The sequence below is a fragment of the Cherax quadricarinatus genome, unplaced genomic scaffold (genome assembly GCF_038502225.1).
Source record: "Cherax quadricarinatus isolate ZL_2023a unplaced genomic scaffold, ASM3850222v1 Contig393, whole genome shotgun sequence".
Lineage (NCBI taxonomy): Eukaryota > Metazoa > Arthropoda > Malacostraca > Decapoda > Parastacidae > Cherax > Cherax quadricarinatus.
In genome coordinates this window covers 169,319-194,127 of record NW_027195419.1, presented here as the reverse complement: position 1 = coordinate 194,127, position 24,809 = coordinate 169,319, and the positions used below count along the sequence as shown (strand labels likewise).

Below are 24,809 nucleotides of genomic sequence, written 5' to 3'. Positions count from 1 at the left end.
GCAAAGTCATGGAGAAGATTATCAGGAGGAGAGTGGTCGAACACCTGGAAAGGAACAAGATTTTAAATGAAAACCAGAATGGGTTCATGGAAGGCAAATCTTGTATCACAAACCTCCTGGAGTTTTATGACAAGGTAACAGAAGTAAGACACGAGAGAGAGGGGTTGGTAGATTGCGTTTTCCTAGGCTGCAGGAAGGCCTTTGACACAGTTCCCCACAAGAGATTAGTGCAGAAGCTGGAGCATCAGGCGCATATAACAGGGAGGGCACTGCAATGGATCAGGGAATACCTGACAGGGAGGCAGCAACGAGTCATGGTACGTGAAGAGGTATCACAGTGGGCGCCTGTGACGAGCGGGGTCCCACAGGGGTCAGTTCTAGGAGAAGAATTCTTCCTGTGTAACACATGTGTGTTATAACTGTGTAACACATGTGTGTCGTAAGAGGCGACTGTGTAACACATGTGTGTCGTAAGAGGTGACTGTGTAACAAATGTGTGTCGTAAGAGTCGTCTGTGTAACACATGTGTGTCGTAAGGCATGACTGTGTATCAAATGTGTGTCGTAATAGGCGACCGTGCAAGACATGTGTGTTTTAAGTGGAGACTATGTAACACACGTGTGTTTTAAGAGACGACTGTGTAACATATGTGTGTCGTAAGCGGTGACTTTGTAACACATGTGTGTTGTAAGAGGCGACTGTGTAGCACATGTGTGTCGTAAGAAGCGACTGTGTAACATGTGTGTGTCGTAAGAGGCGACTGTGTAACACATGCGTGTCGTAAGAGGAGCCTATGTAACACATGTGTGTTGTAGGAGGCGACTCTGTAGCACATGTGTAACATTTGTGTTGTAAGAGACGCCTATGTAACACATATGTGTTGAAGGATGTGACTCTGTAGCACATGTGTGTTTTAAGAGGTGACTGTGTAACATGTGTGTTGTAAGAGACGCCTCTGTAACACATATGTGTTATAGGAGGCGACTCTGTAGCACATGTGTGTTTTAAGAGATGACTGTGCAACACATGTGTGTCGTAAGAGGCGAGTAAAATGCCTTGAGGAAAAGACTAGTAAGCCCTTGTGAATAAATTACTAAAAGCCTAAATAAATCTTCATGATAGAGTTTCTTCTTTTTCAAGTCAGCTTCCCTAGGTGGGAGATGGCTGGTGTGGCAAAAATTATTAATAATAATACAACCCAAGATAATTTATTATAGTTTATTACTTTCATGAGAGTGGAAAAACTTATGTGATGCAAAGGAAGAGAATATTACAGACGAAAATAATGAACTAATTTGTCTTCATAGTTGGTGAAGACTGTTATAGAATTGATCAATATTAACACGAAGCTCTCAGCTTCCAGCAACAATAAACATTAACACGCTAAGCTGCTCCCATTAACAATTAACATTAACACAACGCTGGTAGCTCAGCTTCCAGCAACAATTAACATTAACACAACGCTGGTAAGCTCAGTGTCCATAAACATTAACACAACGCTAGTGAGCTCAGCTCCCATTAACAATTAACATTAACACAACGCTGGTAAGCTCAGCTTCCAGCAACAATTAACATTAACACAACGCTGGTAAGCTCAGTGTCCAGTAACAATAAGTAGGTTAATTATATTATTTAGTTGCAATTCTTTGTGTGTTATATCTTAATTAAACCAAATAAAATATTTTAACACTTTTCAGAGAATAAAGAAAAGTTGGCAGAGCTGACTAAGATGTTCACTGCTCATATGAATCAGTACACAGCAGACACAGCAAAGTATGCAGCAGACACTCAAGGTAAGATAACCTTACTCTCATAATGTAAGTCTATCACCAAAATATGTTATTCATAATTTCTTTTTGCAGAATAATGTTTTATGGTTAAAGTGTTAACAACCTTGATAACATTAACTCTCTTAATGAAGAATTAGGCAAATGAGCAACATAAGGATATATGTATTATTGACGTATCGGCGTCCATTGGCTTCATTAATACAAATTCTTGGACGTAATTGGAAGAGTCGAAATATAAACAAGAGCTGAGGTAATCATTGCCTCAGTCTTGGAGTTGTTGAAGAATGTCATATTCGTGAAGAGTCTCAAGCACAGACATGAAGATTTGCCCTTTTTTAATAGCGTCAGGTGAGGGACATGTAACAGACAGAGACGCAGTGTAATTCTTCATACGATAATGTTGTAGTGCCTGACAGGTTGTACATGTACACTGCATGATATATATGTACAACTTGTCAGATGCTACAGCATCATGTAATCTTGGTTCAGTAAATATATCCACAACTTTCTTTACTACTGGCCCGTCCCTCGGGTAAGACCTACTTCCACTGTGAAATCCCACCTTCCAGTGACAATGTCTTCGTCTGCTACATGTCCTTCACCTAATGTCTGTATGTATATATCCACCAATATTAATGACTGTGCTTCAGACATCAAATAGTTTAAGATTAAATTCTCTGTCATGAGCAGTAAGTCTGGGTACTCTGCTGCATGACCAGTACGTTAACATACTCTGCTGCATGACCAGTATGTTAGCACACTCTGCTCCATGACCAGTATGTTAGCATATTCTGCTGCATGACCAGTATGTTAGCATACTGTGCTGCATGAAGAGTATGTTAGCATACTCTGCTCCATGACCAGTATGTTAGCATACTCTGCTCCATGAACAGTATGTTAGCATATTCTGCTGCATTACCAGTATGTTAGCATATTGTGCTGCATGACCAGTATGTTAGCATACTCTGCACCATGACAAGTATGTTAGCATACTCTGCTCCATGGCCAGCGTGTTAGCATACTCTGCTTCATGACCAGTACGTTAGCATACTCTGCTCCATGACCAGTATGTTAGCATACTCTGCTCTATGACCAGTATGTTAGCATACTCTGCTCCATGACCAGAATGTTAGCATACTCTGCTCCATGACCAGTATGTTAGCATACTCAGCTCCATGACCAGCATGTTAGCATACTCAGCTTCATGACCAGTACGTTAGCATACTCTGCTCCTTGACCAGTATATTAGCATGCTCTACTCCAAGACCAGCATGTTAGCATACTCTGTTTCATGACCAGTATGTTAGCATACTCTGCTCCATGACCTGAATATTAGCATACGCTGCTCCATGACCAGTATGTTAGCATACTCTGCTCCATGACCTGAATATTAGCATACTCTGCTCCATGACCAGTATGTTAGCATACTCTGCTCCATGGCCGGTATGTAAGCATACTCTGCTCTATGACCAGTACGTTAGCATACTCTGCTCCATGAGCAGTATGTTAGCATACTCTGCTCCATGACCAGTATGTTAGCATACTCTGCTCCATGGCCAGCGTGTTAGCATACTCTGCTTCATGACCAGTACGTTAGCATACTCTGCTCCATGACCAGTATGTTAGCATACTCTGCTCTATGACCAGTATGTTAGCATACTCTGCTCCATGACCAGAATGTTAGCATACTCTGCTCCATGACCAGTATGTTAGCATACTCAGCTCCATGACCAGCATGTTAGCATACTCAGCTTCATGGCCAGCACGTTAGCATACTCTGCTCCTTGACCAGTATATTAGCATGCTCTACTCCAAGACCAGCATGTTAGCATACTCTGTTTCATGACCAGTATGTTAGCATACTCTGCTCTATGACCTGAATATTAGCATACTCTGCTCAATGACCAGTATGTTAGCATACTCTGCTCCATGACCAGTATGTTACCATACTCTGCTCCATAACCAGTATGTTAGCATACTCTGCTCCATGGCCAGCGTGTTAGCATACTCTGCTTCATGACCAGTAGGTTAGCATACTCTGCTCCATGACCAGTATGTTAGCATACTCTGCTCTATGACCAGTATGTTAGCATACTCTGCACCATGACCAGAATGTTTGCATACTCTGCTCCTTGACCAGTATGTTAGCATACTCAGCTCCATGACCAGCATGTTAGCATACTCAGCTTCATGACCAGTACGTTAGCATACTCTGCTCCTCGACCAGTATATTAGCATGCTCTACTCCAAGACCAGCATGTTAGCATACTCTGCTCCACGACCAGTATGTTAGCATACTCTGCTCCATGACCGGTATGTTAGCATACTCTGCTCCACGACCTGAATATTAGCATACTCTGCTCCATGACCAGTATGTTAGCATACTCTGCTCCATGACCGGTATGTTAGCATACTCTGCTCCACGACCTGAATATTAGCATACTCTGCTCCATGACCAGTATGTTAGCATACTCTGCTCCATGACCGGTATGTTAGCATACTCTGCTCCACGACCAGTACGTTAGCATACTCTGCTCCACGACCAGTACGTTAGCATACTCTGCTCCATGACCAGTATGTTAGCATACTCTGCTCCATGACCAGTATGTTAGCATACTCTGCTCCATGACCAGTATGTTAGCATACTCTGCTCCATGACCAGTATGATAGCATACTCAGCTCCATGACCAGCATGTTAGCATACTCAGCTTCATGACCAGTACGTTAGCATACTCTGCTCCTTGACCAGTATATTAGCATGCTCTACTCCAAGACTAGCATGTTAGCATACTCTGCTCCACGACCAGTATGTTAGGATACTCTGCTCCATGACCTGTATATTAGCATATTCTGCTCCATGACCAGTATGTTAGCATACTCTGCTCCATGACCAGTATGTTAGCATACTCTGCTCCTTGACCAGTATATTAGCATGCTCTACTCCAAGACCAGCATGTTCGCATACTCTGCTTCATGACCAGTATGTTAGGATTCTCTGCTCCATGACCTGTATATTAGCATATTCTATTCCATGACCAGTATGTTAGCATAAACTGCTCCATGACCAGTATGTTAGCATAAACTACTCCATGACCAGTATGTTAGCATACTCTGCTCCATGACCAGTATGTCAGCATACTCTGCTTCATGACCTGTATGTTAGCATACTCTGCTCCATGACCAATATGTTAGCATACTCTGCTGCATGACCAGTATGTTAGCATACTCTGCTACATGACCAGTATGTTAGCAAACTCTGCTCCATGACCAGTATGTTAGCATACTCTGCTTCATGACCAGTACGTTAGTATACTCTGCTCCATGACCAGTATGTTAGCATACTCTGCTCCATGACCAGTATGTCAGCATACTTTGCTCCATAACCAGTATGTTAGTATACTCTGCTCCATGACCAGTATGTTAGCATACTCTGCTCCATGACCAGCATGTTAGCATACTCTGCTCCTTGACCAGTATATTAGCATGCTCTACTCCAATATCAGAATGTTAGCATACTCTGCTTCATGACCAGTATGTTAGCATACTCTGCTTCATGACCAGTATGTTAGCATACTCTGCTCCATGACCTGTATATTAGCATACTCTGCTCCATGACCAGTATGTTAGCATACTCTGCTCCATTACAAGTATGTAAGCATACTCTGCTTCATGACCAGCATGTTAGCATACTCTGCTCCATTTCCAGTATATTAGCATACTCTGCTTCATGACCAGTATGATAGCATACTCTGCTCCATGACCAGTATGTTAGCATACTCTGCTCCATTACCAGTATGTTAGCATACTCTGCTCCGTGACCAGTATGTTAGCATACTGTGCTCCATGACCAGCATGTTAGCATACTATGTTCCATGACCAGTATATTAGCATACTCTGCTCCATGACCAGTATGTTAGCATACTCTGCTCCATGAACAGTATGTTAGCATATTCTGCTGCATGACCAGTATGTTAGCATACTGCGCTGCATGAAGAGTATGTTAGCATACTCTGCTCCATGACCAGTATGTTAGCATACTCTGCTTCATGAACAGTATGTTAGCATATTCTGCTGCATTACCAGTATGTTAGCATATTGTGCTGCATGACCAGTATGTTAGCATACTCTGCACCATGACCAGTATGTTAGCATACTCTCTTCCATGGCCAGCGTGTTAGCATACTCTGCTTCATGACCAGTACGTTAGCATACTCTGCTCCATGACCAGTATGTTAGCATACTCTGCTCTATGACCAGTATGTTAGCATACTCTGCTCCATGACCAGAATGTTAGCATACTCAGCTCCATGACCAGAATGTTAGCATACTCTGCTCCTTGACCAGTATATTAGCATGCTCTACTCCAAGACCAGCATGTTAGCATACTCTGTTTCATGACCAGTATGTTAGCATACTCTGCTCCATGACCTGAATATTAGCATACCCTGCTCCATGACCAGTATGTTAGCATACTCTGCTCCATGACCTGAATATTAGCATACTCTGCTCCATGACCAGTATGTTAGCATACTCTGCTCCATGACCTGAATATTAGCATACGCTGCTCCATGACCAGTATGTTAGCATACTCAGCTCCATGACCAGTACGTTAGCATACTCTGCTCCATGACCAGTATGTTAGCATACTCTGCTCCATGACCAGTATGTTAGTATACTCTGCTCCATGACCAGTATGTTAGCGTACTCTGCTCCATGACCAGTATGTTAGCATACTCTGCTCCATGACCAGAATGTTAGCATACTCTGCTCCATGACCAGTATATTAGCATACTCAGCTCCATGACCAGCATGTTAGCATACTCAGCTTCATGACGAGTACGTTAGCATACTCTGCTCCTTGACCAGTATATTAGCATGCTCTACTCCAAGACCAGCATGTTAGCATACTCTGTTTCATGGCCAGTATGTTAGCATACTCTGCTCCATGACCTGAATATTAGCATACCCTGCTCCATGACCAGTATGTTAGCATACTCTGCTCCATGACCTGAATATTAGCATACTCTGCTCCATGACCAGTATGTTAGCATACTCTGCTCCATGACCTGAATATTAGCATACGCTGCTCCATGACCAGTATGTTAGCATACTCAGCTCCATGACCAGTACGTTAGCATACTCTGCTCCATGACCAGTATGTTAGCATACTCTGCTCCATGACCAGTATGTTAGTATACTCTGCTCCATGACCAGTATGTTAGCGTACTCTGCTCCATGACCAGTATGTTAGCATACTCTGCTCCATGACCAGAATGTTAGCATACTCTGCTCCATGACCAGTATGTTAGCATACTCAGCTCCATGACCAGCATGTTAGCATACTCAGCTTCATGACCAGTACGTTAGCATACTCTGCTCCTTGACCAGTATATTAGCATGCTCTACTCCAAGACCAGCATGTTAGCATACTCTGTTTCATGACCAGTATGTTAGCATACTCTGCTCCACGACCTGAATATTAGCATACTCTGCTCCATGACCAGTATGTTAGCATACTCTGCTCCATGATCGGTATGTTAGCATACTCTGCTCCATGACCAGTATGTTAGCATACTCTGCTCCTTGACCAGTATGTTAGCATACTCTGCTCCATGGCCGGTATGTAAGCATACTCTGCTCTATGACCAGTACGTTAGCATACTCTGCTCCATGAGCAGTATGTTAGCATACTCTGCTCCATGACCAGTATGTTAGCATACTCTGCTCCATGGCCAGCGTGTTAGCATACTCTGCTTCATGACCAGTACGTTAGCATACTCTGCTCCATGACCAGTATGTTAGCATACTCTGCTCTATGACCAGTATGTTAGCATACTCTGCTCCATGACCAGAATGTTAGCATACTCTGCTCCATGACCAGTATGTTAGCATACTCAGCTCCATGACCAGCATGTTAGCATACTCAGCTTCATGGCCAGCACGTTAGCATACTCTGCTCCTTGACCAGTATATTAGCATGCTCTACTCCAAGACCAGCATGTTAGCATACTCTGTTTCATGACCAGTATGTTAGCATACTCTGCTCTATGACCTGAATATTAGCATACTCTGCTCAATGACCAGTATGTTAGCATACTCTGCTCCATGACCAGTATGTTACCATACTCTGCTCCATAACCAGTATGTTAGCATACTCTGCTCCATGGCCAGCGTGTTAGCATACTCTGCTTCATGACCAGTAGGTTAGCATACTCTGCTCCATGACCAGTATGTTAGCATACTCTGCTCTATGACCAGTATGTTAGCATACTCTGCACCATGACCAGAATGTTTGCATACTCTGCTCCTTGACCAGTATGTTAGCATACTCAGCTCCATGACCAGCATGTTAGCATACTCAGCTTCATGACCAGTACGTTAGCATACTCTGCTCCTCGACCAGTATATTAGCATGCTCTACTCCAAGACCAGCATGTTAGCATACTCTGCTCCACGACCAGTATGTTAGCATACTCTGCTCCATGACCGGTATGTTAGCATACTCTGCTCCACGACCTGAATATTAGCATACTCTGCTCCATGACCAGTATGTTAGCATACTCTGCTCCATGACCGGTATGTTAGCATACTCTGCTCCACGACCTGAATATTAGCATACTCTGCTCCATGACCAGTATGTTAGCATACTCTGCTCCATGACCGGTATGTTAGCATACTCTGCTCCACGACCAGTACGTTAGCATACTCTGCTCCACGACCAGTACGTTAGCATACTCTGCTCCATGACCAGTATGTTAGCATACTCTGCTCCATGACCAGTATGTTAGCATACTCTGCTCCATGACCAGTATGTTAGCATACTCTGCTCCATGACCAGTATGATAGCATACTCAGCTCCATGACCAGCATGTTAGCATACTCAGCTTCATGACCAGTACGTTAGCATACTCTGCTCCTTGACCAGTATATTAGCATGCTCTACTCCAAGACTAGCATGTTAGCATACTCTGCTCCACGACCAGTATGTTAGGATACTCTGCTCCATGACCTGTATATTAGCATATTCTGCTCCATGACCAGTATGTTAGCATACTCTGCTCCATGACCAGTATGTTAGCATACTCTGCTCCTTGACCAGTATATTAGCATGCTCTACTCCAAGACCAGCATGTTCGCATACTCTGCTTCATGACCAGTATGTTAGGATTCTCTGCTCCATGACCTGTATATTAGCATATTCTATTCCATGACCAGTATGTTAGCATAAACTGCTCCATGACCAGTATGTTAGCATAAACTACTCCATGACCAGTATGTTAGCATACTCTGCTCCATGACCAGTATGTCAGCATACTCTGCTTCATGACCTGTATGTTAGCATACTCTGCTCCATGACCAATATGTTAGCATACTCTGCTGCATGACCAGTATGTTAGCATACTCTGCTACATGACCAGTATGTTAGCAAACTCTGCTCCATGACCAGTATGTTAGCATACTCTGCTTCATGACCAGTACGTTAGTATACTCTGCTCCATGACCAGTATGTTAGCATACTCTGCTCCATGACCAGTATGTCAGCATACTTTGCTCCATAACCAGTATGTTAGTATACTCTGCTCCATGACCAGTATGTTAGCATACTCTGCTCCATGACCAGCATGTTAGCATACTCTGCTCCTTGACCAGTATATTAGCATGCTCTACTCCAATATCAGAATGTTAGCATACTCTGCTTCATGACCAGTATGTTAGCATACTCTGCTTCATGACCAGTATGTTAGCATACTCTGCTCCATGACCTGTATATTAGCATACTCTGCTCCATGACCAGTATGTTAGCATACTCTGCTCCATTACAAGTATGTAAGCATACTCTGCTTCATGACCAGCATGTTAGCATACTCTGCTCCATTTCCAGTATATTAGCATACTCTGCTTCATGACCAGTATGATAGCATACTCTGCTCCATGACCAGTATGTTAGCATACTCTGCTCCATTACCAGTATGTTAGCATACTCTGCTCCGTGACCAGTATGTTAGCATACTGTGCTCCATGACCAGCATGTTAGCATACTATGTTCCATGACCAGTATATTAGCATACTCTGCTCCATGACCAGTATGTTAGCATACTCTGCTCCATGAACAGTATGTTAGCATATTCTGCTGCATGACCAGTATGTTAGCATACTGCGCTGCATGAAGAGTATGTTAGCATACTCTGCTCCATGACCAGTATGTTAGCATACTCTGCTTCATGAACAGTATGTTAGCATATTCTGCTGCATTACCAGTATGTTAGCATATTGTGCTGCATGACCAGTATGTTAGCATACTCTGCACCATGACCAGTATGTTAGCATACTCTCTTCCATGGCCAGCGTGTTAGCATACTCTGCTCCATGACCAGAATGTTAGCATACTCTGCTCCATGACCAGTATGTTAGCATACTCTGCTCTATGACCAGTATGTTAGCATACTCTGCTCCATGACCAGAATGTTAGCATACTCAGCTCCATGACCAGAATGTTAGCATACTCTGCTCCTTGACCAGTATATTAGCATGCTCTACTCCAAGACCAGCATGTTAGCATACTCTGTTTCATGACCAGTATGTTAGCATACTCTGCTCCATGACCTGAATATTAGCATACCCTGCTCCATGACCAGTATGTTAGCATACTCTGCTCCATGACCAGTATGTTAGCATACTCTGCTCCATGACCAGTATGTTAGCATACTCTGCTCCATGACCTGTATGTTAGCATACTCTGCTCCATGACCAGTATGTTAGCATACTCAGCTCCATGACCAGTACGTTAGCATACTCTGCTCCATGACCAGTATGTTAGCATACTCTGCTCCATGACCAGTATGTTAGCATACTCTGCTCCATGACCAGTATGTTAGCGTACTCTGCTCCATGACCAGTATGCTAGCATACTCTGCTGCATGACCAGTATGTTAGCATACTCTGCTCCATGACCAGTATATTAGCATACTCTGCTCCATGACCAGTATGTTAGCATACTCAGCTTCATGACGAGTACGTTAGCATACTCTGCTCCTTGACCAGTATATTAGCATACTCTACTCCAAGACCAGCATGTTAGCATACTCTGTTTCATGGCCAGTATGTTAGCATACTCTGCTCCATGACCTGAATGTTAGCATACTTTGCTCCATGACCAGTATGTTAGCATACTCTGCTCCATGACCTGTATATTAGCATACTCTGCTCCATGACCAGTATGTTAGCATACTCTGCTCCATGACCTGTATGTTAGCATACTCTGCTCCATGACCAGCATGTTAGCATACTCAGCTGCATGACCAGTATGTTAGCATACTCTGCTCCATGACCAGTATGTTAGCATACTCTGCTCCATGACCAGTATGTTAGCATACTCTGCTCCATGACCAGTATGTTAGCATACTCTGCTCCATGACCAGTATGTTAGCATACTCTGCTCCATGACCAGAATGTTAGCATACTCTGCTCCATGACCAGAATGTTAGCATACTCTGCTCCATGACCAGTATGTTAGCATACTCTGTTTTAAGACCAGTATGTTAGCAAACTCTGCTCCATGACCAGTATATTAGCATGCTCTACTCCAAGACCAGCATGTTAGCATACTCTGTTTCATGACCAGTATGTTAGCATACTCTGCTCCACGACCTGAATATTAGCATACTCTGCTCCATGACCAGTATGTTAGCATACTCTGCTCCATGATCGGTATGTTAGCATACTCTGCTCCATGACCAGTATGTTAGCATACTCTGCTCCTTGACCAGTATGTTAGCATACTCTGCTCCATGACCAGTATGTTAGCATACTCTGCTCCATGGCCAGCGTGTTAGCATACTCTGCTTCATGACCAGTAGGTTAGCATACTCTGCTCCATGACCAGTATGTTAGCATACTCTGCTCTATGACCAGTATGTTAGCATACTCTGCTCCATGACCAGAATGTTAGCATACTCTGCTCCATGACCAGTATGTTAGCATACTCAGTTATTACCTCTGGATCTTTCTACTGCCCCCTGGTGGTGTTGGAAAGCTCCAGGAGAAGCGTTGAGAAAAAAGGCGGCTACAGGGGGACGTCATGGTGGCATCACAACCATGGAAGTATTTGTTTCACAAAATATATATTACAAAATATAAATCACAAATACTTAAGTATTACAAATGCTTCACATAGAATAAAATTAAAATAGAGTTATACACGAGAACATAGTTTTATTTTATTTTATGGTCTGATGTCAGTGTTAAAAACGTTAAGACGTACGTCACACTGCACACCAGCCAGACCAGACAGCAGACGACGTGGGTCCTGGTGATGATCGTATTGTCACGTCTGTAAGAGCGTGGGTACTGGTGATGATCATATTGTCACGTCTGTAAGAGCGTGGGTACTGGTGATGATCATATTGTCACGTCTGTAAGAGCGTGGGTACTGGTGATGATCATATTGTCACGTCTGTATGAGCGTGGGTACTGGTGATGATCATATTGTCACGTCTGTAAGAGCGTGGGTACTGGTGATGATCGTATTGTCACGTCTGTAAGAGCGTGGGTACTGGTGATGATTATATTGTCACGTCTGTAAGAGCGTGGGTACTGGTGATGATCGTATTGTCACGTCTGTAAGAGCGTGGGTACTGGTGATGATTATATTGTCACGTCTGTAAGAGCGTGGGTACTGGTGATGATCGTATTGTCACGTCTGTAAGAGCGTGGGTACTGGTGATGATCGTATTGTCACGTCTGTAAGAGCGTGGGTACTGGTGATGATCGTATTGTCACGTCTGTAAGAGCGTGGGTCCTGGTGATGATCGTATTGTCACGTCTGTAAGAGCGTGGGTCCTGGTGATGATCGTATTGTCAGGTCTGTAAGAGCCAAGGCTTTGTACACACTGCAAGTTATCTTCAGTCTTGTAATATACATATCTACAAAATGTGAACCAAGAACATCCATCTCATTAAATAGTGAATACAGTGTAGTAGTTACAGATGAAATGTAAATTTGCCCTTTCATATTGTTAAAAAAATATTAGATATTTAAGCTTGTTTATATTGTTAGATTAGTTGTTGTTTTGAACTTGCAGTAAACCTAATACCAAAGATGACGTGTGTTCGTATATGTGTATATAGGGGCGCTCGGGATGTGTCCTGGGAGCCAAGGGGGCGGCAACTTGAAAAAAACTTAAGACCAACCATTTGCCTACACTTCTGTCTAACGCGCTCACACATGCTTGCTGGAAGTCCAAGCCCATCGCTCACGAAACCTCCTTTACACCCCTCCCTCCAACCTGTCGTAGGCAGATACATAGCCAGCCTTCCTTCCACTACAGATTGATACACTCTCAAAGTCATTCAATTTCGTTCCATACTCTCTTAATGACCGATCCACTTTAACAACCTCACATCAGCCCTTTGGATAATACTTTTAGTAACCCCCACACCTCTTCCTAATTTCCAAATTATGGATTCTCTGCATTATATTTTCTCCACACATTGCCCTAAGACACGACATCTCCTCTGCCTCTACCCTTCTCCTTGTTGCAACATTCGCCACTGATGCTTCACACACATGTAAGAGCGTTGGTACCACTAAACTCTAATATGTTTTCCTCTTTGCTTCCATGCATAGTGTTCTTTGTCTCCACAGAATCTGCAGTACTCTTCTCACTTTTTCCCCTCATCTGTTCTATGAATCACTTTGTCTTTCACAGACCCATCTGCTAACAAGTCCACTCTCATATATCGGGATACATTCACTTCTTCCATTCTCCCTCCCTATAATCTGATATCTAATCTTTCATTTTTTCTTTCTTATGTTATCCTCATTACTTGTTGTTTAGTGTGTTCAATTTTATTTTCTTTACAACCTCATCTATAAATATATTGAACAACCATTATTTCATCACACATACCTGTCTAAGGTCTACTTTTACTGGGAAATATTCTCCCTTTCTCCTACATTCTCTAATGTGAAACTCACTATCTTAATAAAAACTCTTAACGGCTTTCAATTAACAGTTTTTACTTTTGCAACATCTGTCACATTGCTCTGATATCCACCCTCTCATATGCCTTTTCCGAATCGATAAATGCAACAAAAACCTATTTTCAATTATCTAAATACTGCTGACCTGTATGTTTTACAGTAAAGCTTGGACTACACTCCCCCTACACTTCTTAAAGCCTCCTTGTTCATCTCTGATCCTCTCCTCAGTCTTATTCTCAACTCTTTCAATTATAACTCTACCATGTATCTTACCAGGTATACCTAACACACTTGTTTTCCTATAATAATTAATTAAATTTGCATTTTAACATTTTGCAGAGATTAAAGAAATGTCTGCTGCTCATATGATTCAGTACAGAGCAGACACAGGAAAGTATGCAGCAGACATTCAAGGTAATCTTACTTATCTCATTTTAAGGCATCAATTGTATATATTATTTGAAATTTCTTTTTGCAATAAAATTTTATTGTTGGTTGATGTGTTGATAACACTAACTCTCCTTCATATGAACAACTTTACTACAGAACTACTGGAAGTGTTAACAACCTTGATAACATTAACTCTCCTTCATATGAACAACTTTACTACAGAACTACTGGAAGTGTTAACAACCTTGATAACATTAACTCTCCTTCATATGAACAACTTTACTACAGAACTACTGAAAGTGTTAACAACCTTGATAACATTAACTCTCCTTCATATGAACAACTTTACTACAGAACTACTGGAAGTGTTAACAACCTTGATAACATTAACTCTCCTTCATATGAACAACTTTACTACAGAAGTACTGGAAGTGTTAACAACCTTGATAACACTAACTCTCCTTCATATTGAACAACTTCACTACAGAACTACTGGAAGTGTTAACAACCTTGATAACACTAACTCTCCTTCATATTGAACAACTTCACTACAGAACTACTGGAAGTGTTAACAACCTTGATAACATTAACTCTCCTTCATATGAACAACTTTACTACAGAACTACTGGAAGTGTTAACAACCTTGATAACACTAACTCTCCTTCATATGAACAACTTTACTACAGAACTACTGGAAGTGTTAACAACCTTGATAACACTAACTCTCCTTCATATGAACAACTTTACTACAGAACTACTGAAAGTGTTAACAACCTTGATAACATTAACTCTCCTGCTTGTGAACCAGTTGTATTTTTTTTTTTGTTTTGTTTTATCTTAATGTTGAACATTTTTCATTTAATATAATATTCCGGTACAGAAAAAAAAATATAAGAATCTTATAGTTTTTCTTGAATAATAAAGTTGTAGATAATATATAATGTTTGTCTCTGTTCTCTCAAAATAATGTTTATGTTTAACACTCTTATAAACAAATATAAAACATTACTGTAAATATCACCGTAAATATCATTCATATATTCTTCATAATTTATCACATCATATAAAGTTATCAACTTCATGGAGAAGAATTCTTCCTGTGTAACACATATGTGTCATAACTATGTAACACATATGTGTCAAAACTGTGTAACACATGTGTGTCGTAAGTGGCGACTGTGTAACACATGTGTGTCGTAAGAGGTGACTGTGTAACACGTGTGTCGTAAGAGGCGACTGTGTAACACATGTGTGTCGTAACAGACGACTGGGTAACACATGTGTGTCGTAACAGACGACTGGGTAACACATGTGTGTCGTAAGAGACAACTAAAATGGCTTGAAGAAAGGGCTAGTAACCCTTTTTTTAATAAATTACTAAATGTCTAAACAAAATCTTCATGATAGAGTTTATTCTTTTTCAAGTTAGCTTCCCTAGGTGGGAGATGGAGAGTGTGGTAAAAATTAATAATATTAACACAACCCATAACAATTTAGGAAAATTATATGATGTACAAAGAGAGAATGTTACAGACGAAAATACTGCTGTAATTTATCTTTATAGTTCATGAAGACTGTTACAGTAATGATCAACATTAACACAACGCTGGTGAGCTCAGTTTCCAGCAACAATAAACATTAACACAACGCCGGTGAGTCAGCTTCCAGCAACAATAAAAATTAACACAACGCTGGTGAGCTCAGTTTCCAGCAACAATAAACATTAACACAACTCTGGTGAGCTCAGCTTTCAGCAACAATAAACATTAACACATTGCTGGTGAGCTCGCTTTCAGCAACAATAAACATTAACACAACGCTGGTGAGCTCAGCTTTCAGCAACAATAAACATTAACACAACGCTGGTGAGCTCAGCTTTCAGACACAATAAACATTAACACAACGCTGGTGAGCTCAGCTTTCAGCAACAATAAACATTAACACAGCGCTGGTGAGCTCAGCTTTCAGCAACAATAAACATTAATGCAATGCTGGTGAGCTCAGCTTTCAGCAACAATAAACATTAACACAACGCTGGTGAGCTCAGCTTTCAGCAACAATAAACATTAACACAAAGCTAGTGAGCTCAACTTTCAGCAACAATAAACTTTAACACAATGCTAGTGAGCTCAGCTTTCTGCAACAATAAACATTAACACAACGCTGGTGAGCTCAGCTCTCAGCAACAATAAACATTAACACAACGCTAGTGAGCTCAGCTTTCAGCAACACTAAACATTAACACAATGCTGGTGAGCTCAACTTTCAGCAACAATAAACATTAACACAACGCTAGTGAGCTCAGCTCTCAGCAACAATAAACATTAACACAACGCTAGTGAGCTCAGCTTTCTGCAACAATAAACATTAACACAACGCTGGTGAGCTCAACTTTCAGCAACAATAAACATTAACACAACGCTAGTGAGCTCAGCTCTCCGCAACACTAAACATTAACACAATGCTGGTGAGCTCAGGTTTCAGCAACAATAAACAAGTTAATATTATTTAGTTGCAACTCTTTATGAGGTATACCTAATTATTCCAAATAAAACATTTTAACACTTTCCAGAGAATAAAGAAGTGTTGGAAGAGCTGACTAAGATGTTCACTGCTCATATTAGTCAGCACACAGCAGACACAGCAAAGTATGCAGCAGACACTCAAGGTAAGATAATCTTATTCTCCTCATGTAAGTGTATCACCTAAATATATTATTTATGATTTCTTATTGCAGAATAATGATTCATAGTTGAAGTGTTAACAATCATGATAACATTAACTCTCGTGCATGTATACCAACTTTACTGTAGTACTCCTTGAAGTGTTAACAACCTTGATAACACTAACTCTGCTATATTTAAACCAACTTTACTGTAGCAGTCTTAGAAGTGTTAGCAACCTTGATAACATTAACTCTCCTTCATGTATACCAACCTTACTGTAACAGTCCTTGAAGTGTTAACAACCTTGATAACTTTAACTCTCCTTCATGTATACCAACCTTACTGTAGCAGTCCTTGAAGTGTTAACAACCTTGATAACATTAACTCTCCTGCATGTATACCAACTTTAGTGTAGTACTCCTTGAAGTGTTAACAACCTTGATAACATTAACTTGCCTGCATGTAAACTAACTTTAGTGTAGTACTCCTTGAAGTGTTAACAACCTTGATAACATTAACTCTCCTGCATGTAAACTAACTTTAGTGTAGTACTCCTTGAAGTGTTAACAACCTTGATAACATTAACTCTCCTGCATGTAAACTAACTTTAGTGTAGTACTCCTTGAAGTGTTAACAACCTTGATAACTTTAACTCTCCTGCATGTAAACTAACTTTAGTGTAGTACTCCTTGAAGTGTTAACAACCTTGATAACATTAACTCTCCTGCATGTAAACAAACTTTAGTGTAGTACTCCTTGAAGTGTTAACAACCTTGATAACATTAACTCTCCTGCATGTAAACAAACTTTAGTGTAGTACTCCTTGAAGTGTTAACAACTTGATAACATTAACTCTCCTGCATGTAAACAAACTTTAGTGTAGTACTCCTTGAAGTGTTAACAACTTGATAACATTAACTCTCCTGCATGTAAACTAACTTTAGTGCAGTACTCCTTGAAGTGTTAACAACTTGATAACATTAACTCTCCTGCATGTAAACAAACTTTAGTGTAGTACTCCTTGAAGTGTTAACAACTTCATAACATTAACTCTCCTGCATGTAAACTAACTTTAGTGTAGTACTCCTTGAAGTGTTAACAACTTGATAACATTAACTCTCCTGCATGTAAACTAACTTTAGTGTAGTACTCCTTGAAGTGTTAACAACTTGATAACATTAACTCTCCTGCATGTAAACTAACTTTAGTGTAGTACTCCTTGAAGTGTTAACAACTTGATAACACTAACTCTCCTGCATGTAAACTAACTTTAGTGTAGTACTCCTTGAAGTGTTAACAACTTGATAACATTAACTCTCCTGCATGTAAACTAACTTTAGTGTAGTACTCCTTGAAGTGTTAACAACTTGATAACACTAACTCTCCAGATGACGAGTTAGGCTGATGTGCAACATATGGATATATTTATTATGGACGTTTCAGCATCCATTGACTTTATCAATACAAATTTTTGGACGTAACTTGAAGAGAGTCGAATTATATAGAAAAGCTGAAGTAATCATTGCCTCAGTCTTGGAGTTGTTGAAGAATGTCATATTCGTGAAGAGTCTCAAGCACAGACATGAAGATTTGCACTTATATAATGCCGACAGGTGAGGGACATGTAACAGACGGAGACGCAGTGTAATTATTCATCTTGTTGGTACTTCATGCGATAATGTTGCAGTGCCTGACAGGTTGTACATGTACATTGCATGCAATATATGTACAACTTGTCAGACGCTGCAACATCATGTAATCTTGGTTCAGAAAATATATCCACAACTTTCTTTACTACTGGCCCGTCCCTCGGGTAAGACCTACTTCCACTGTGAAATCCCACCTTCCAGTGACAATGTCTTCGTCTGCTACATGTCCTTCACCTAATGTCTGTACGTATATATCCACCAATATTAATGACTGTGCTTCAGACATCAAATAGTTTAAGATTAAATTCTCTGTCATGAGCAGTAAGTCTGGGTACTCTGCTGCATGAAAAGTATGTTAGCACACTCTGGTCCATGACCAGTATGTTAGCATACTCTGCTGCATGACCAGTATGTTAGCACACTCTGCTCCATGACCAGTATGTTAGCATACTCTGCTGCATGACCAGTATGTTAGCACACTCTGCTCCATGATGAGTATGTTAGCATACTCTGCTCCATGACCAGTATGTTAGCACACTCTGCTCCATGACCAGTATGTTAGCATACTCTGCTCCATGACCAGTGTGTTAGCACACTATGCTGCATGAGCAGTATGTTAGCATACTCTTCTCCATGACCAGTATGTTAGCATACTCTTCTCTCATGTCAGGATGTCCGTGTTTTCTTCTCTAGGGTTGACATGTTCTTGTTCTATGGTCTATGGCAGTTATTACCACTGCATCTTTCTACTGCCCCCTTGTGGTTTTGGAAAGCTCCAGGAGAAGCGTTGAGAAAAAAGGCGGCTATAGGGGGACGTCATGGTGGCATCACAGCCATGGAAGTATTTGCTTCACAAAATATATATTACAAAATATAAATCACAGACACTTGAGTATTACAAATGCTTCACATAGAATAAAATTAAAATAGTTATACACGAGAACATAGTTTTATTTTATTTTATGGTCTGATGTCAGTGTTAAAAACGTTAAGACGTACGTCACACTGCACACCAGCCAGACCAGACAGCAGACGACGTGGGTCCTGGTGATGATCGTATTGTCACGTCTGTAAGAGCCAAGGCTTTGTACACACTGCAAGTTATCTTCAGTCTTGTAATATACATATCTACAAAATGTGAACCAAGAACATCCATCTCATTAAATAGTGAATACAGTGTAGTAGTTACAGATGAGATGTAAATTTGCCCTTTCATATTGTTAAAAAAAATATTAGATATTTAAGCTTGTTTATATTGTTAGATTAGTTGTTGTTTTGAACTTGCAGTAAACCTAATACCAAAGATGACGTGTGTTCGTATATGTGTATATAGGGGCGCTCGGGATGTGTCCTGGGAGCCAAGGGGGCGGCAGCTTGAAAAAAACTTAAGACCAACCATTTGCCTACACTTCTGTCTAACGCGCTCACACATGCTTGCTGGAAGTCCAAGCCCATCGCTCACGAAACCTCCTTTACACCTCTCCCTCCATCCTGTCCTAGGCAGATCCATAGCCAGCCTTCCTTCCACTACAGATTGATACACTCTCAAAGTCATTCAATTTCGTTCCATACTCTCTTAATGACCGATCCACTTTAACAACCTCACATCAGCCCTTTGGATAATACTTTTAGTAACCCCCACACCTCTTCCTAATTTCCAAATTATGGATTCTCTGCATTATATTTTCTCCACACATTGCCCTAAGACACGACATCTCCTCTGCCTCCAGCCTTCTCCTTGTTGCAACATTCGCCACTGATGCTTCACACACATGTAAGAGCGTTGGTACCACTAAACTCTAATATGTTTTCCTCTTTGCTTCCATGCATAGTGTTGTTTGTCTCCACAGAATCTGCAGAACTCTTCTCACTTTTTCCCCTCATCTGTTCTATGAATCACTTTGTCTTTCACAAACCCATCTGCTAACACGTCCACTCTAATATATCGGGATACATTCACTTCTTCCATTCTCCCTCCCTATAATCTGATATCCAATCTTTCATTTTTTCTTTCTTATGTTATCCTCATTACTTGTTGTTTAGTGTGTTCAATTTTATTTTCTTTACAACCTCATCTATAAATATATTGAACAGTTACGGTTTCATCACAGATACATGTCTAAGGTCTACTTTTACTGGGAAATATTCTCTCTCTCTCCTACATTCTCTAATCTGAAACTCACTATCTTAATAAAAACTCTTAACGGCTTTCAATTAACAGTTTTTGCTTTTGCAACATCTGTCACATTGCCCTGATATCCACCCTCTCATATGCCTTTTCCGAATCTATAAATGCAAAAAAAAGCTATTTTCAATTATCTAAATACTGCTGACCTGTATGTTTTACAGTAAAGCTTGGACTACACTCCCCCTACACTTCTTAAAGCCTCCTTGTTCATCTCTGATCCTCTCCTCCTTCTTATTCTTAACTCTTTCAATTATAACTCTACAATGTATCTTACCAGGTATACTTAACACTCTTGTTTTCCTATAATAATTAATTGAATTTGCATTTTAACATTTTGCAGAGATTAAAGAAATGTTCGCTGCTCATATGATTCAATACAGAGCAGACACAGCAAAGTATGCAGCAGACACAGCAAAGTATGCAGCAGACATTCAAGGTAATCTTACTCATCTCATTTTAAGGCATCAATTGTATATATTATTTGAAATTTCTTTTTGCAATAAAATTTGATTGTTGGTTGACGTGTTGATAACATTAACTCTCCTTCATATTGAACAACTTTACTACAGAACTACTGGAAGTGTTAACAACCTTGATAACATTAACTCTCCTTCATATTGAACAACTTTACTACAGAACTACTGAAAGTGTTAACAACCTTGATAACATTAACTCTCCTTCATATGAACAACTTTACTACAGAACTACTGGAAGTGTTAACAACCTTGATAACACTAACTCTCCTTCATATGAACAACTTTACTACAGAACTACTGGAAGTGTTAACAACCTTGATAACATTAACTCTCCTTCATATGAACAACTTTACTACAGAACTACTGGAAGTGTTAACAACCTTGTTAACATTAACTCTCCTTCATATGAACAACTTTACTACAGAACTACTGGAAGTGTTAACAACCTTGATAACACTAACTCTCCTTCATATGAACAACTTTACTACAGAACTACTGGAAGTGTTAACAACCTTGATAACATTAACTCTCCTTCATATGAACAACTTTACTACAGAACTACAGGAAGTGTTAACAACCTTGATAACACTAACTCTCCTTCATATTGAACAACTTTACTACAGAACTACTGGAAGTGTTAACAACCTTGATAACACTAACTCTCCTTCATATGAACAACTTTACTACAGAACTACTGAAAGTGTTAACAACCTTGATAACATTAACTCTCCTTCATATGAACAACTTTACTACAGAACTACTGGAAGTGTTAACAACCTTGATAACATTAACTCTCCTTCATATGAACAACTTTACTACAGAACTACTGGAAGTGTTAACAACCTTGATAACACTAACTCTCCTTCATATTGAACAACTTTACTACAGAACTACTGGAAGTGTTAACAACCTTGATAACACTAACTCTCCTTCATATGAACAACTTTACTACAGAACTACTGGAAGTGTTAACAACCTTGATAACATTAACTCTCCTTCATATGAACAACTTTACTACAGAACTACTGAAAGTGTTAACAACCTTGATAACATTAACTCTCCTTCATATGAACAACTTTACTACAGAACTACTGGAAGTGTTAACAACCTTGATAACATTAACTCTCCTTCATATGAACAACTTTACTACAGAACTACTGGAAGTGTTAACAACCTTGATAACACTAACTCTCCTTCATATGAACAACTTTACTACAGAACTACTGAAAGTGTTAACAACCTTGATAACATTAACTCTCCTGCTTGTGAACCAGTTGTATTTTTTTTTTTGTTTTGTTTTATCTTAATGTTGAACATTTTTCATTTAATATAATATTCCGGTACAGAAAAAAAAATATAAGAATCTTATAGTTTTTCTTGAATAATAAAGTTGTAGATAATATATAATGTTTGTCTCTGTTCTCTCAAAATAATGTTTATGTTTAACACTCTTATAAACAAATATAAAACATTACTGTAAATATCACCGTAAATATCATTCATATATTCTTCATAATTTATCACATCATATAAAGTTATCAACTTCATGGAGAAGAATTCTTCCTGTGTAACACATATGTGTCATAACTGTGTAACACATATGTGTCAAAACTGTCTAACACATGTGTGTCGTAAGTGGCGACTGTGTAACACATGTGTGTCGTAAGAGGTGACTGTGTAACACATGTGTGTCGTAAGAGGCGACTGTGTAACACATGTGTGTCGTAAGAGACAACTAAAATGGCTTGAAGAAAGGGCTAGTAACCCTTTTTTTAATAAATTACTAAATGTCTAAACAAAATCTTCATGATAGAGTTTATTCTTTTTCAAGTTAGCTTCCCTAGGTGGGAGATGGAGAGTGTGGTAAAAATTAATAATATTAACACAACCCATAACAATTTAGGAAAATTATATGATGTACAAAGAGAGAATGTTACAGACGAAAATACTGCTGTAATTTATCTTTATAGTTCATGAAGACTGTTACAGTAATGATCAACATTAACACAACGCTGGTGAGCTCAGCTTCCAGCAACAATAAACATTAACACAACGCCGGTGAGCTCAGCTTCCAGCAGCAATAAAAATTAACACAACGCTGGTGAGCTCAGCTTTCAGCAACAATAAACATTAACACATTGCTGGTGAGCTCGCTTTCAGCAACAATAAACATTAACACAACGCTGGTGAGCTCAGCTTTCAGCAACAATAAACATTAACACAACGCTGGTGAGCTCAGCTTTCAGACACAATAAACATTAACACAACGCTGGTGAGCTCAGCTTTCAGCAACAATAAACATTAACACAACGCTGGTGAGCTCAGCTTTCAGCAACAATAAACATTAACGCAATGCTGGTGAGCTCAACTTTCAGCATCAATAAACATTAACACAACGCTAGTGAGCTCAGCTTTCAACAACAATAAACATTAACACAACGCTGGTGAGCTCAGCTTTAAGCAACAATAAACATTAACACAAAGCTAGTGAGCTCAACTTTCAGCAACAATAAACTTTAACACAATGCTAGTGAGCTCAGCTTTCTGCAACAATAAACTTTAACACAACGCTGGTGAGCTCAGCTTTCAGCAACAATAAACATTAACACAACGCTGGTGAGCTCAACTTTCAGCAACAATAAACATTAACACAACGCTAGTGAGCTCAGCTCTCCGCAACACTAAACATTAACACAATGCTGGTGAGCTCAGGTTTCAGCAACAATAAACAAGTTAATATTATTTAGTTGCAACTCTTTATGAGGTATACCTAATTATTCCAAATAAAACATTTTAACACTTTCCAGAGAATAAAGAAGTGTTGGAAGAGCTGACTAAGATGTTCACTGCTCATATTAGTCAGCACACAGCAGACACAGCAAAGTATGCAGCAGACACTCAAGGTAAGATAATCTTATTCTCCTCATGTAAGTGTATCACCTAAATATATTATTTATGATTTCTTATTGCAGAATAATGATTCATAGTTGAAGTGTTAACAATCTTGATAACATTAACTCTCGTGCATGTATACCAACTTTACTGTAGTACTCCTTGAAGTGTTAACAACCTTGATAACACTAACTCTGCTATATTTAAACCAACTTTACTGTAGCAGTCCTTGAAGTGTTAACAACCTTGATAACTTTAACTCTCCTTCATGTATACCAACCTTACTGTAGCAGTCCTTGAAGTGTTAACTACCTTGATAACTTTAACTCTCCTTCATGTATACCATCCTTACTGTAGCAGTCCTTGAAGTGTTAACAACCTTGATAACTTTAACTCTCCTTCATGTATACCAACCTTACTGTAGCAGTCCTTGAAGTGTTAACATCCTTGATAACATTAACTCTCCTGCATGTATACAAACTTTAGTGTAGTACTCCTTGAAGTGTTAACAACCTTGATAACATTAACTCTCCTGCATGTATACAAACTTTAGTGTAGTACTCCTTGAAGTGTTACCAACCTTGATAACATTAACTCTCCTACATGTAAACTAACTTTAGTGTAGTACTCCTTGAAGTGTTAACAACCTTGATAACATTAACTCTCCTGCATGTATACAAACTTTAGTGTAGTACTCCTTGAAGTGTTACCAACCTTGATAACATTAACTCTCCTGCATGTATACAAACTTTAGTGTAGTACTCCTTGAAGTGTT

At 39.8% G+C, this 24,809-nt stretch overlaps 1 protein-coding gene across 1 annotated transcript; it reads left to right on the top strand.

Annotated features, from left to right (window-relative positions):
- The first annotated feature begins 1,648 nt into the window (after positions 1-1,648).
- On the top strand, positions 1,649-24,086 carry LOC138851353 (probable cell-surface antigen I/II). Its single transcript, XM_070080396.1, has 5 exons — positions 1,649-1,793; positions 14,113-14,187; positions 16,736-16,831; positions 21,007-21,102; positions 23,950-24,086. The coding sequence occupies exons 1-5, from the start codon at positions 1,730-1,732 to the stop codon at positions 24,084-24,086; spliced, it is 468 nt and encodes a 155-aa protein (XP_069936497.1). The 5' UTR covers positions 1,649-1,729.
- Positions 24,087-24,809: the final 723 nt, after the last annotated feature.

Bases quoted from the DNA above. Each gene is read 5' to 3' on its own strand.
- LOC138851353 (XM_070080396.1), top strand. From the start codon at position 1,730: ATGTTCACTGCTCATATGAATCAGTACACAGCAGACACAGCAAAGTAT. The intron at 14,188-16,735 runs GTAATCTTACTT...AACACTTTCCAG, and splicing joins GTATGCAGCAGACATTCAAG to AGAATAAAGAAGTGTTGGAA. The intron at 21,103-23,949 runs GTAATCTTACTC...AACACTTTCCAG, and splicing joins GTATGCAGCAGACATTCAAG to AGAATAAAGAAGTGTTGGAA.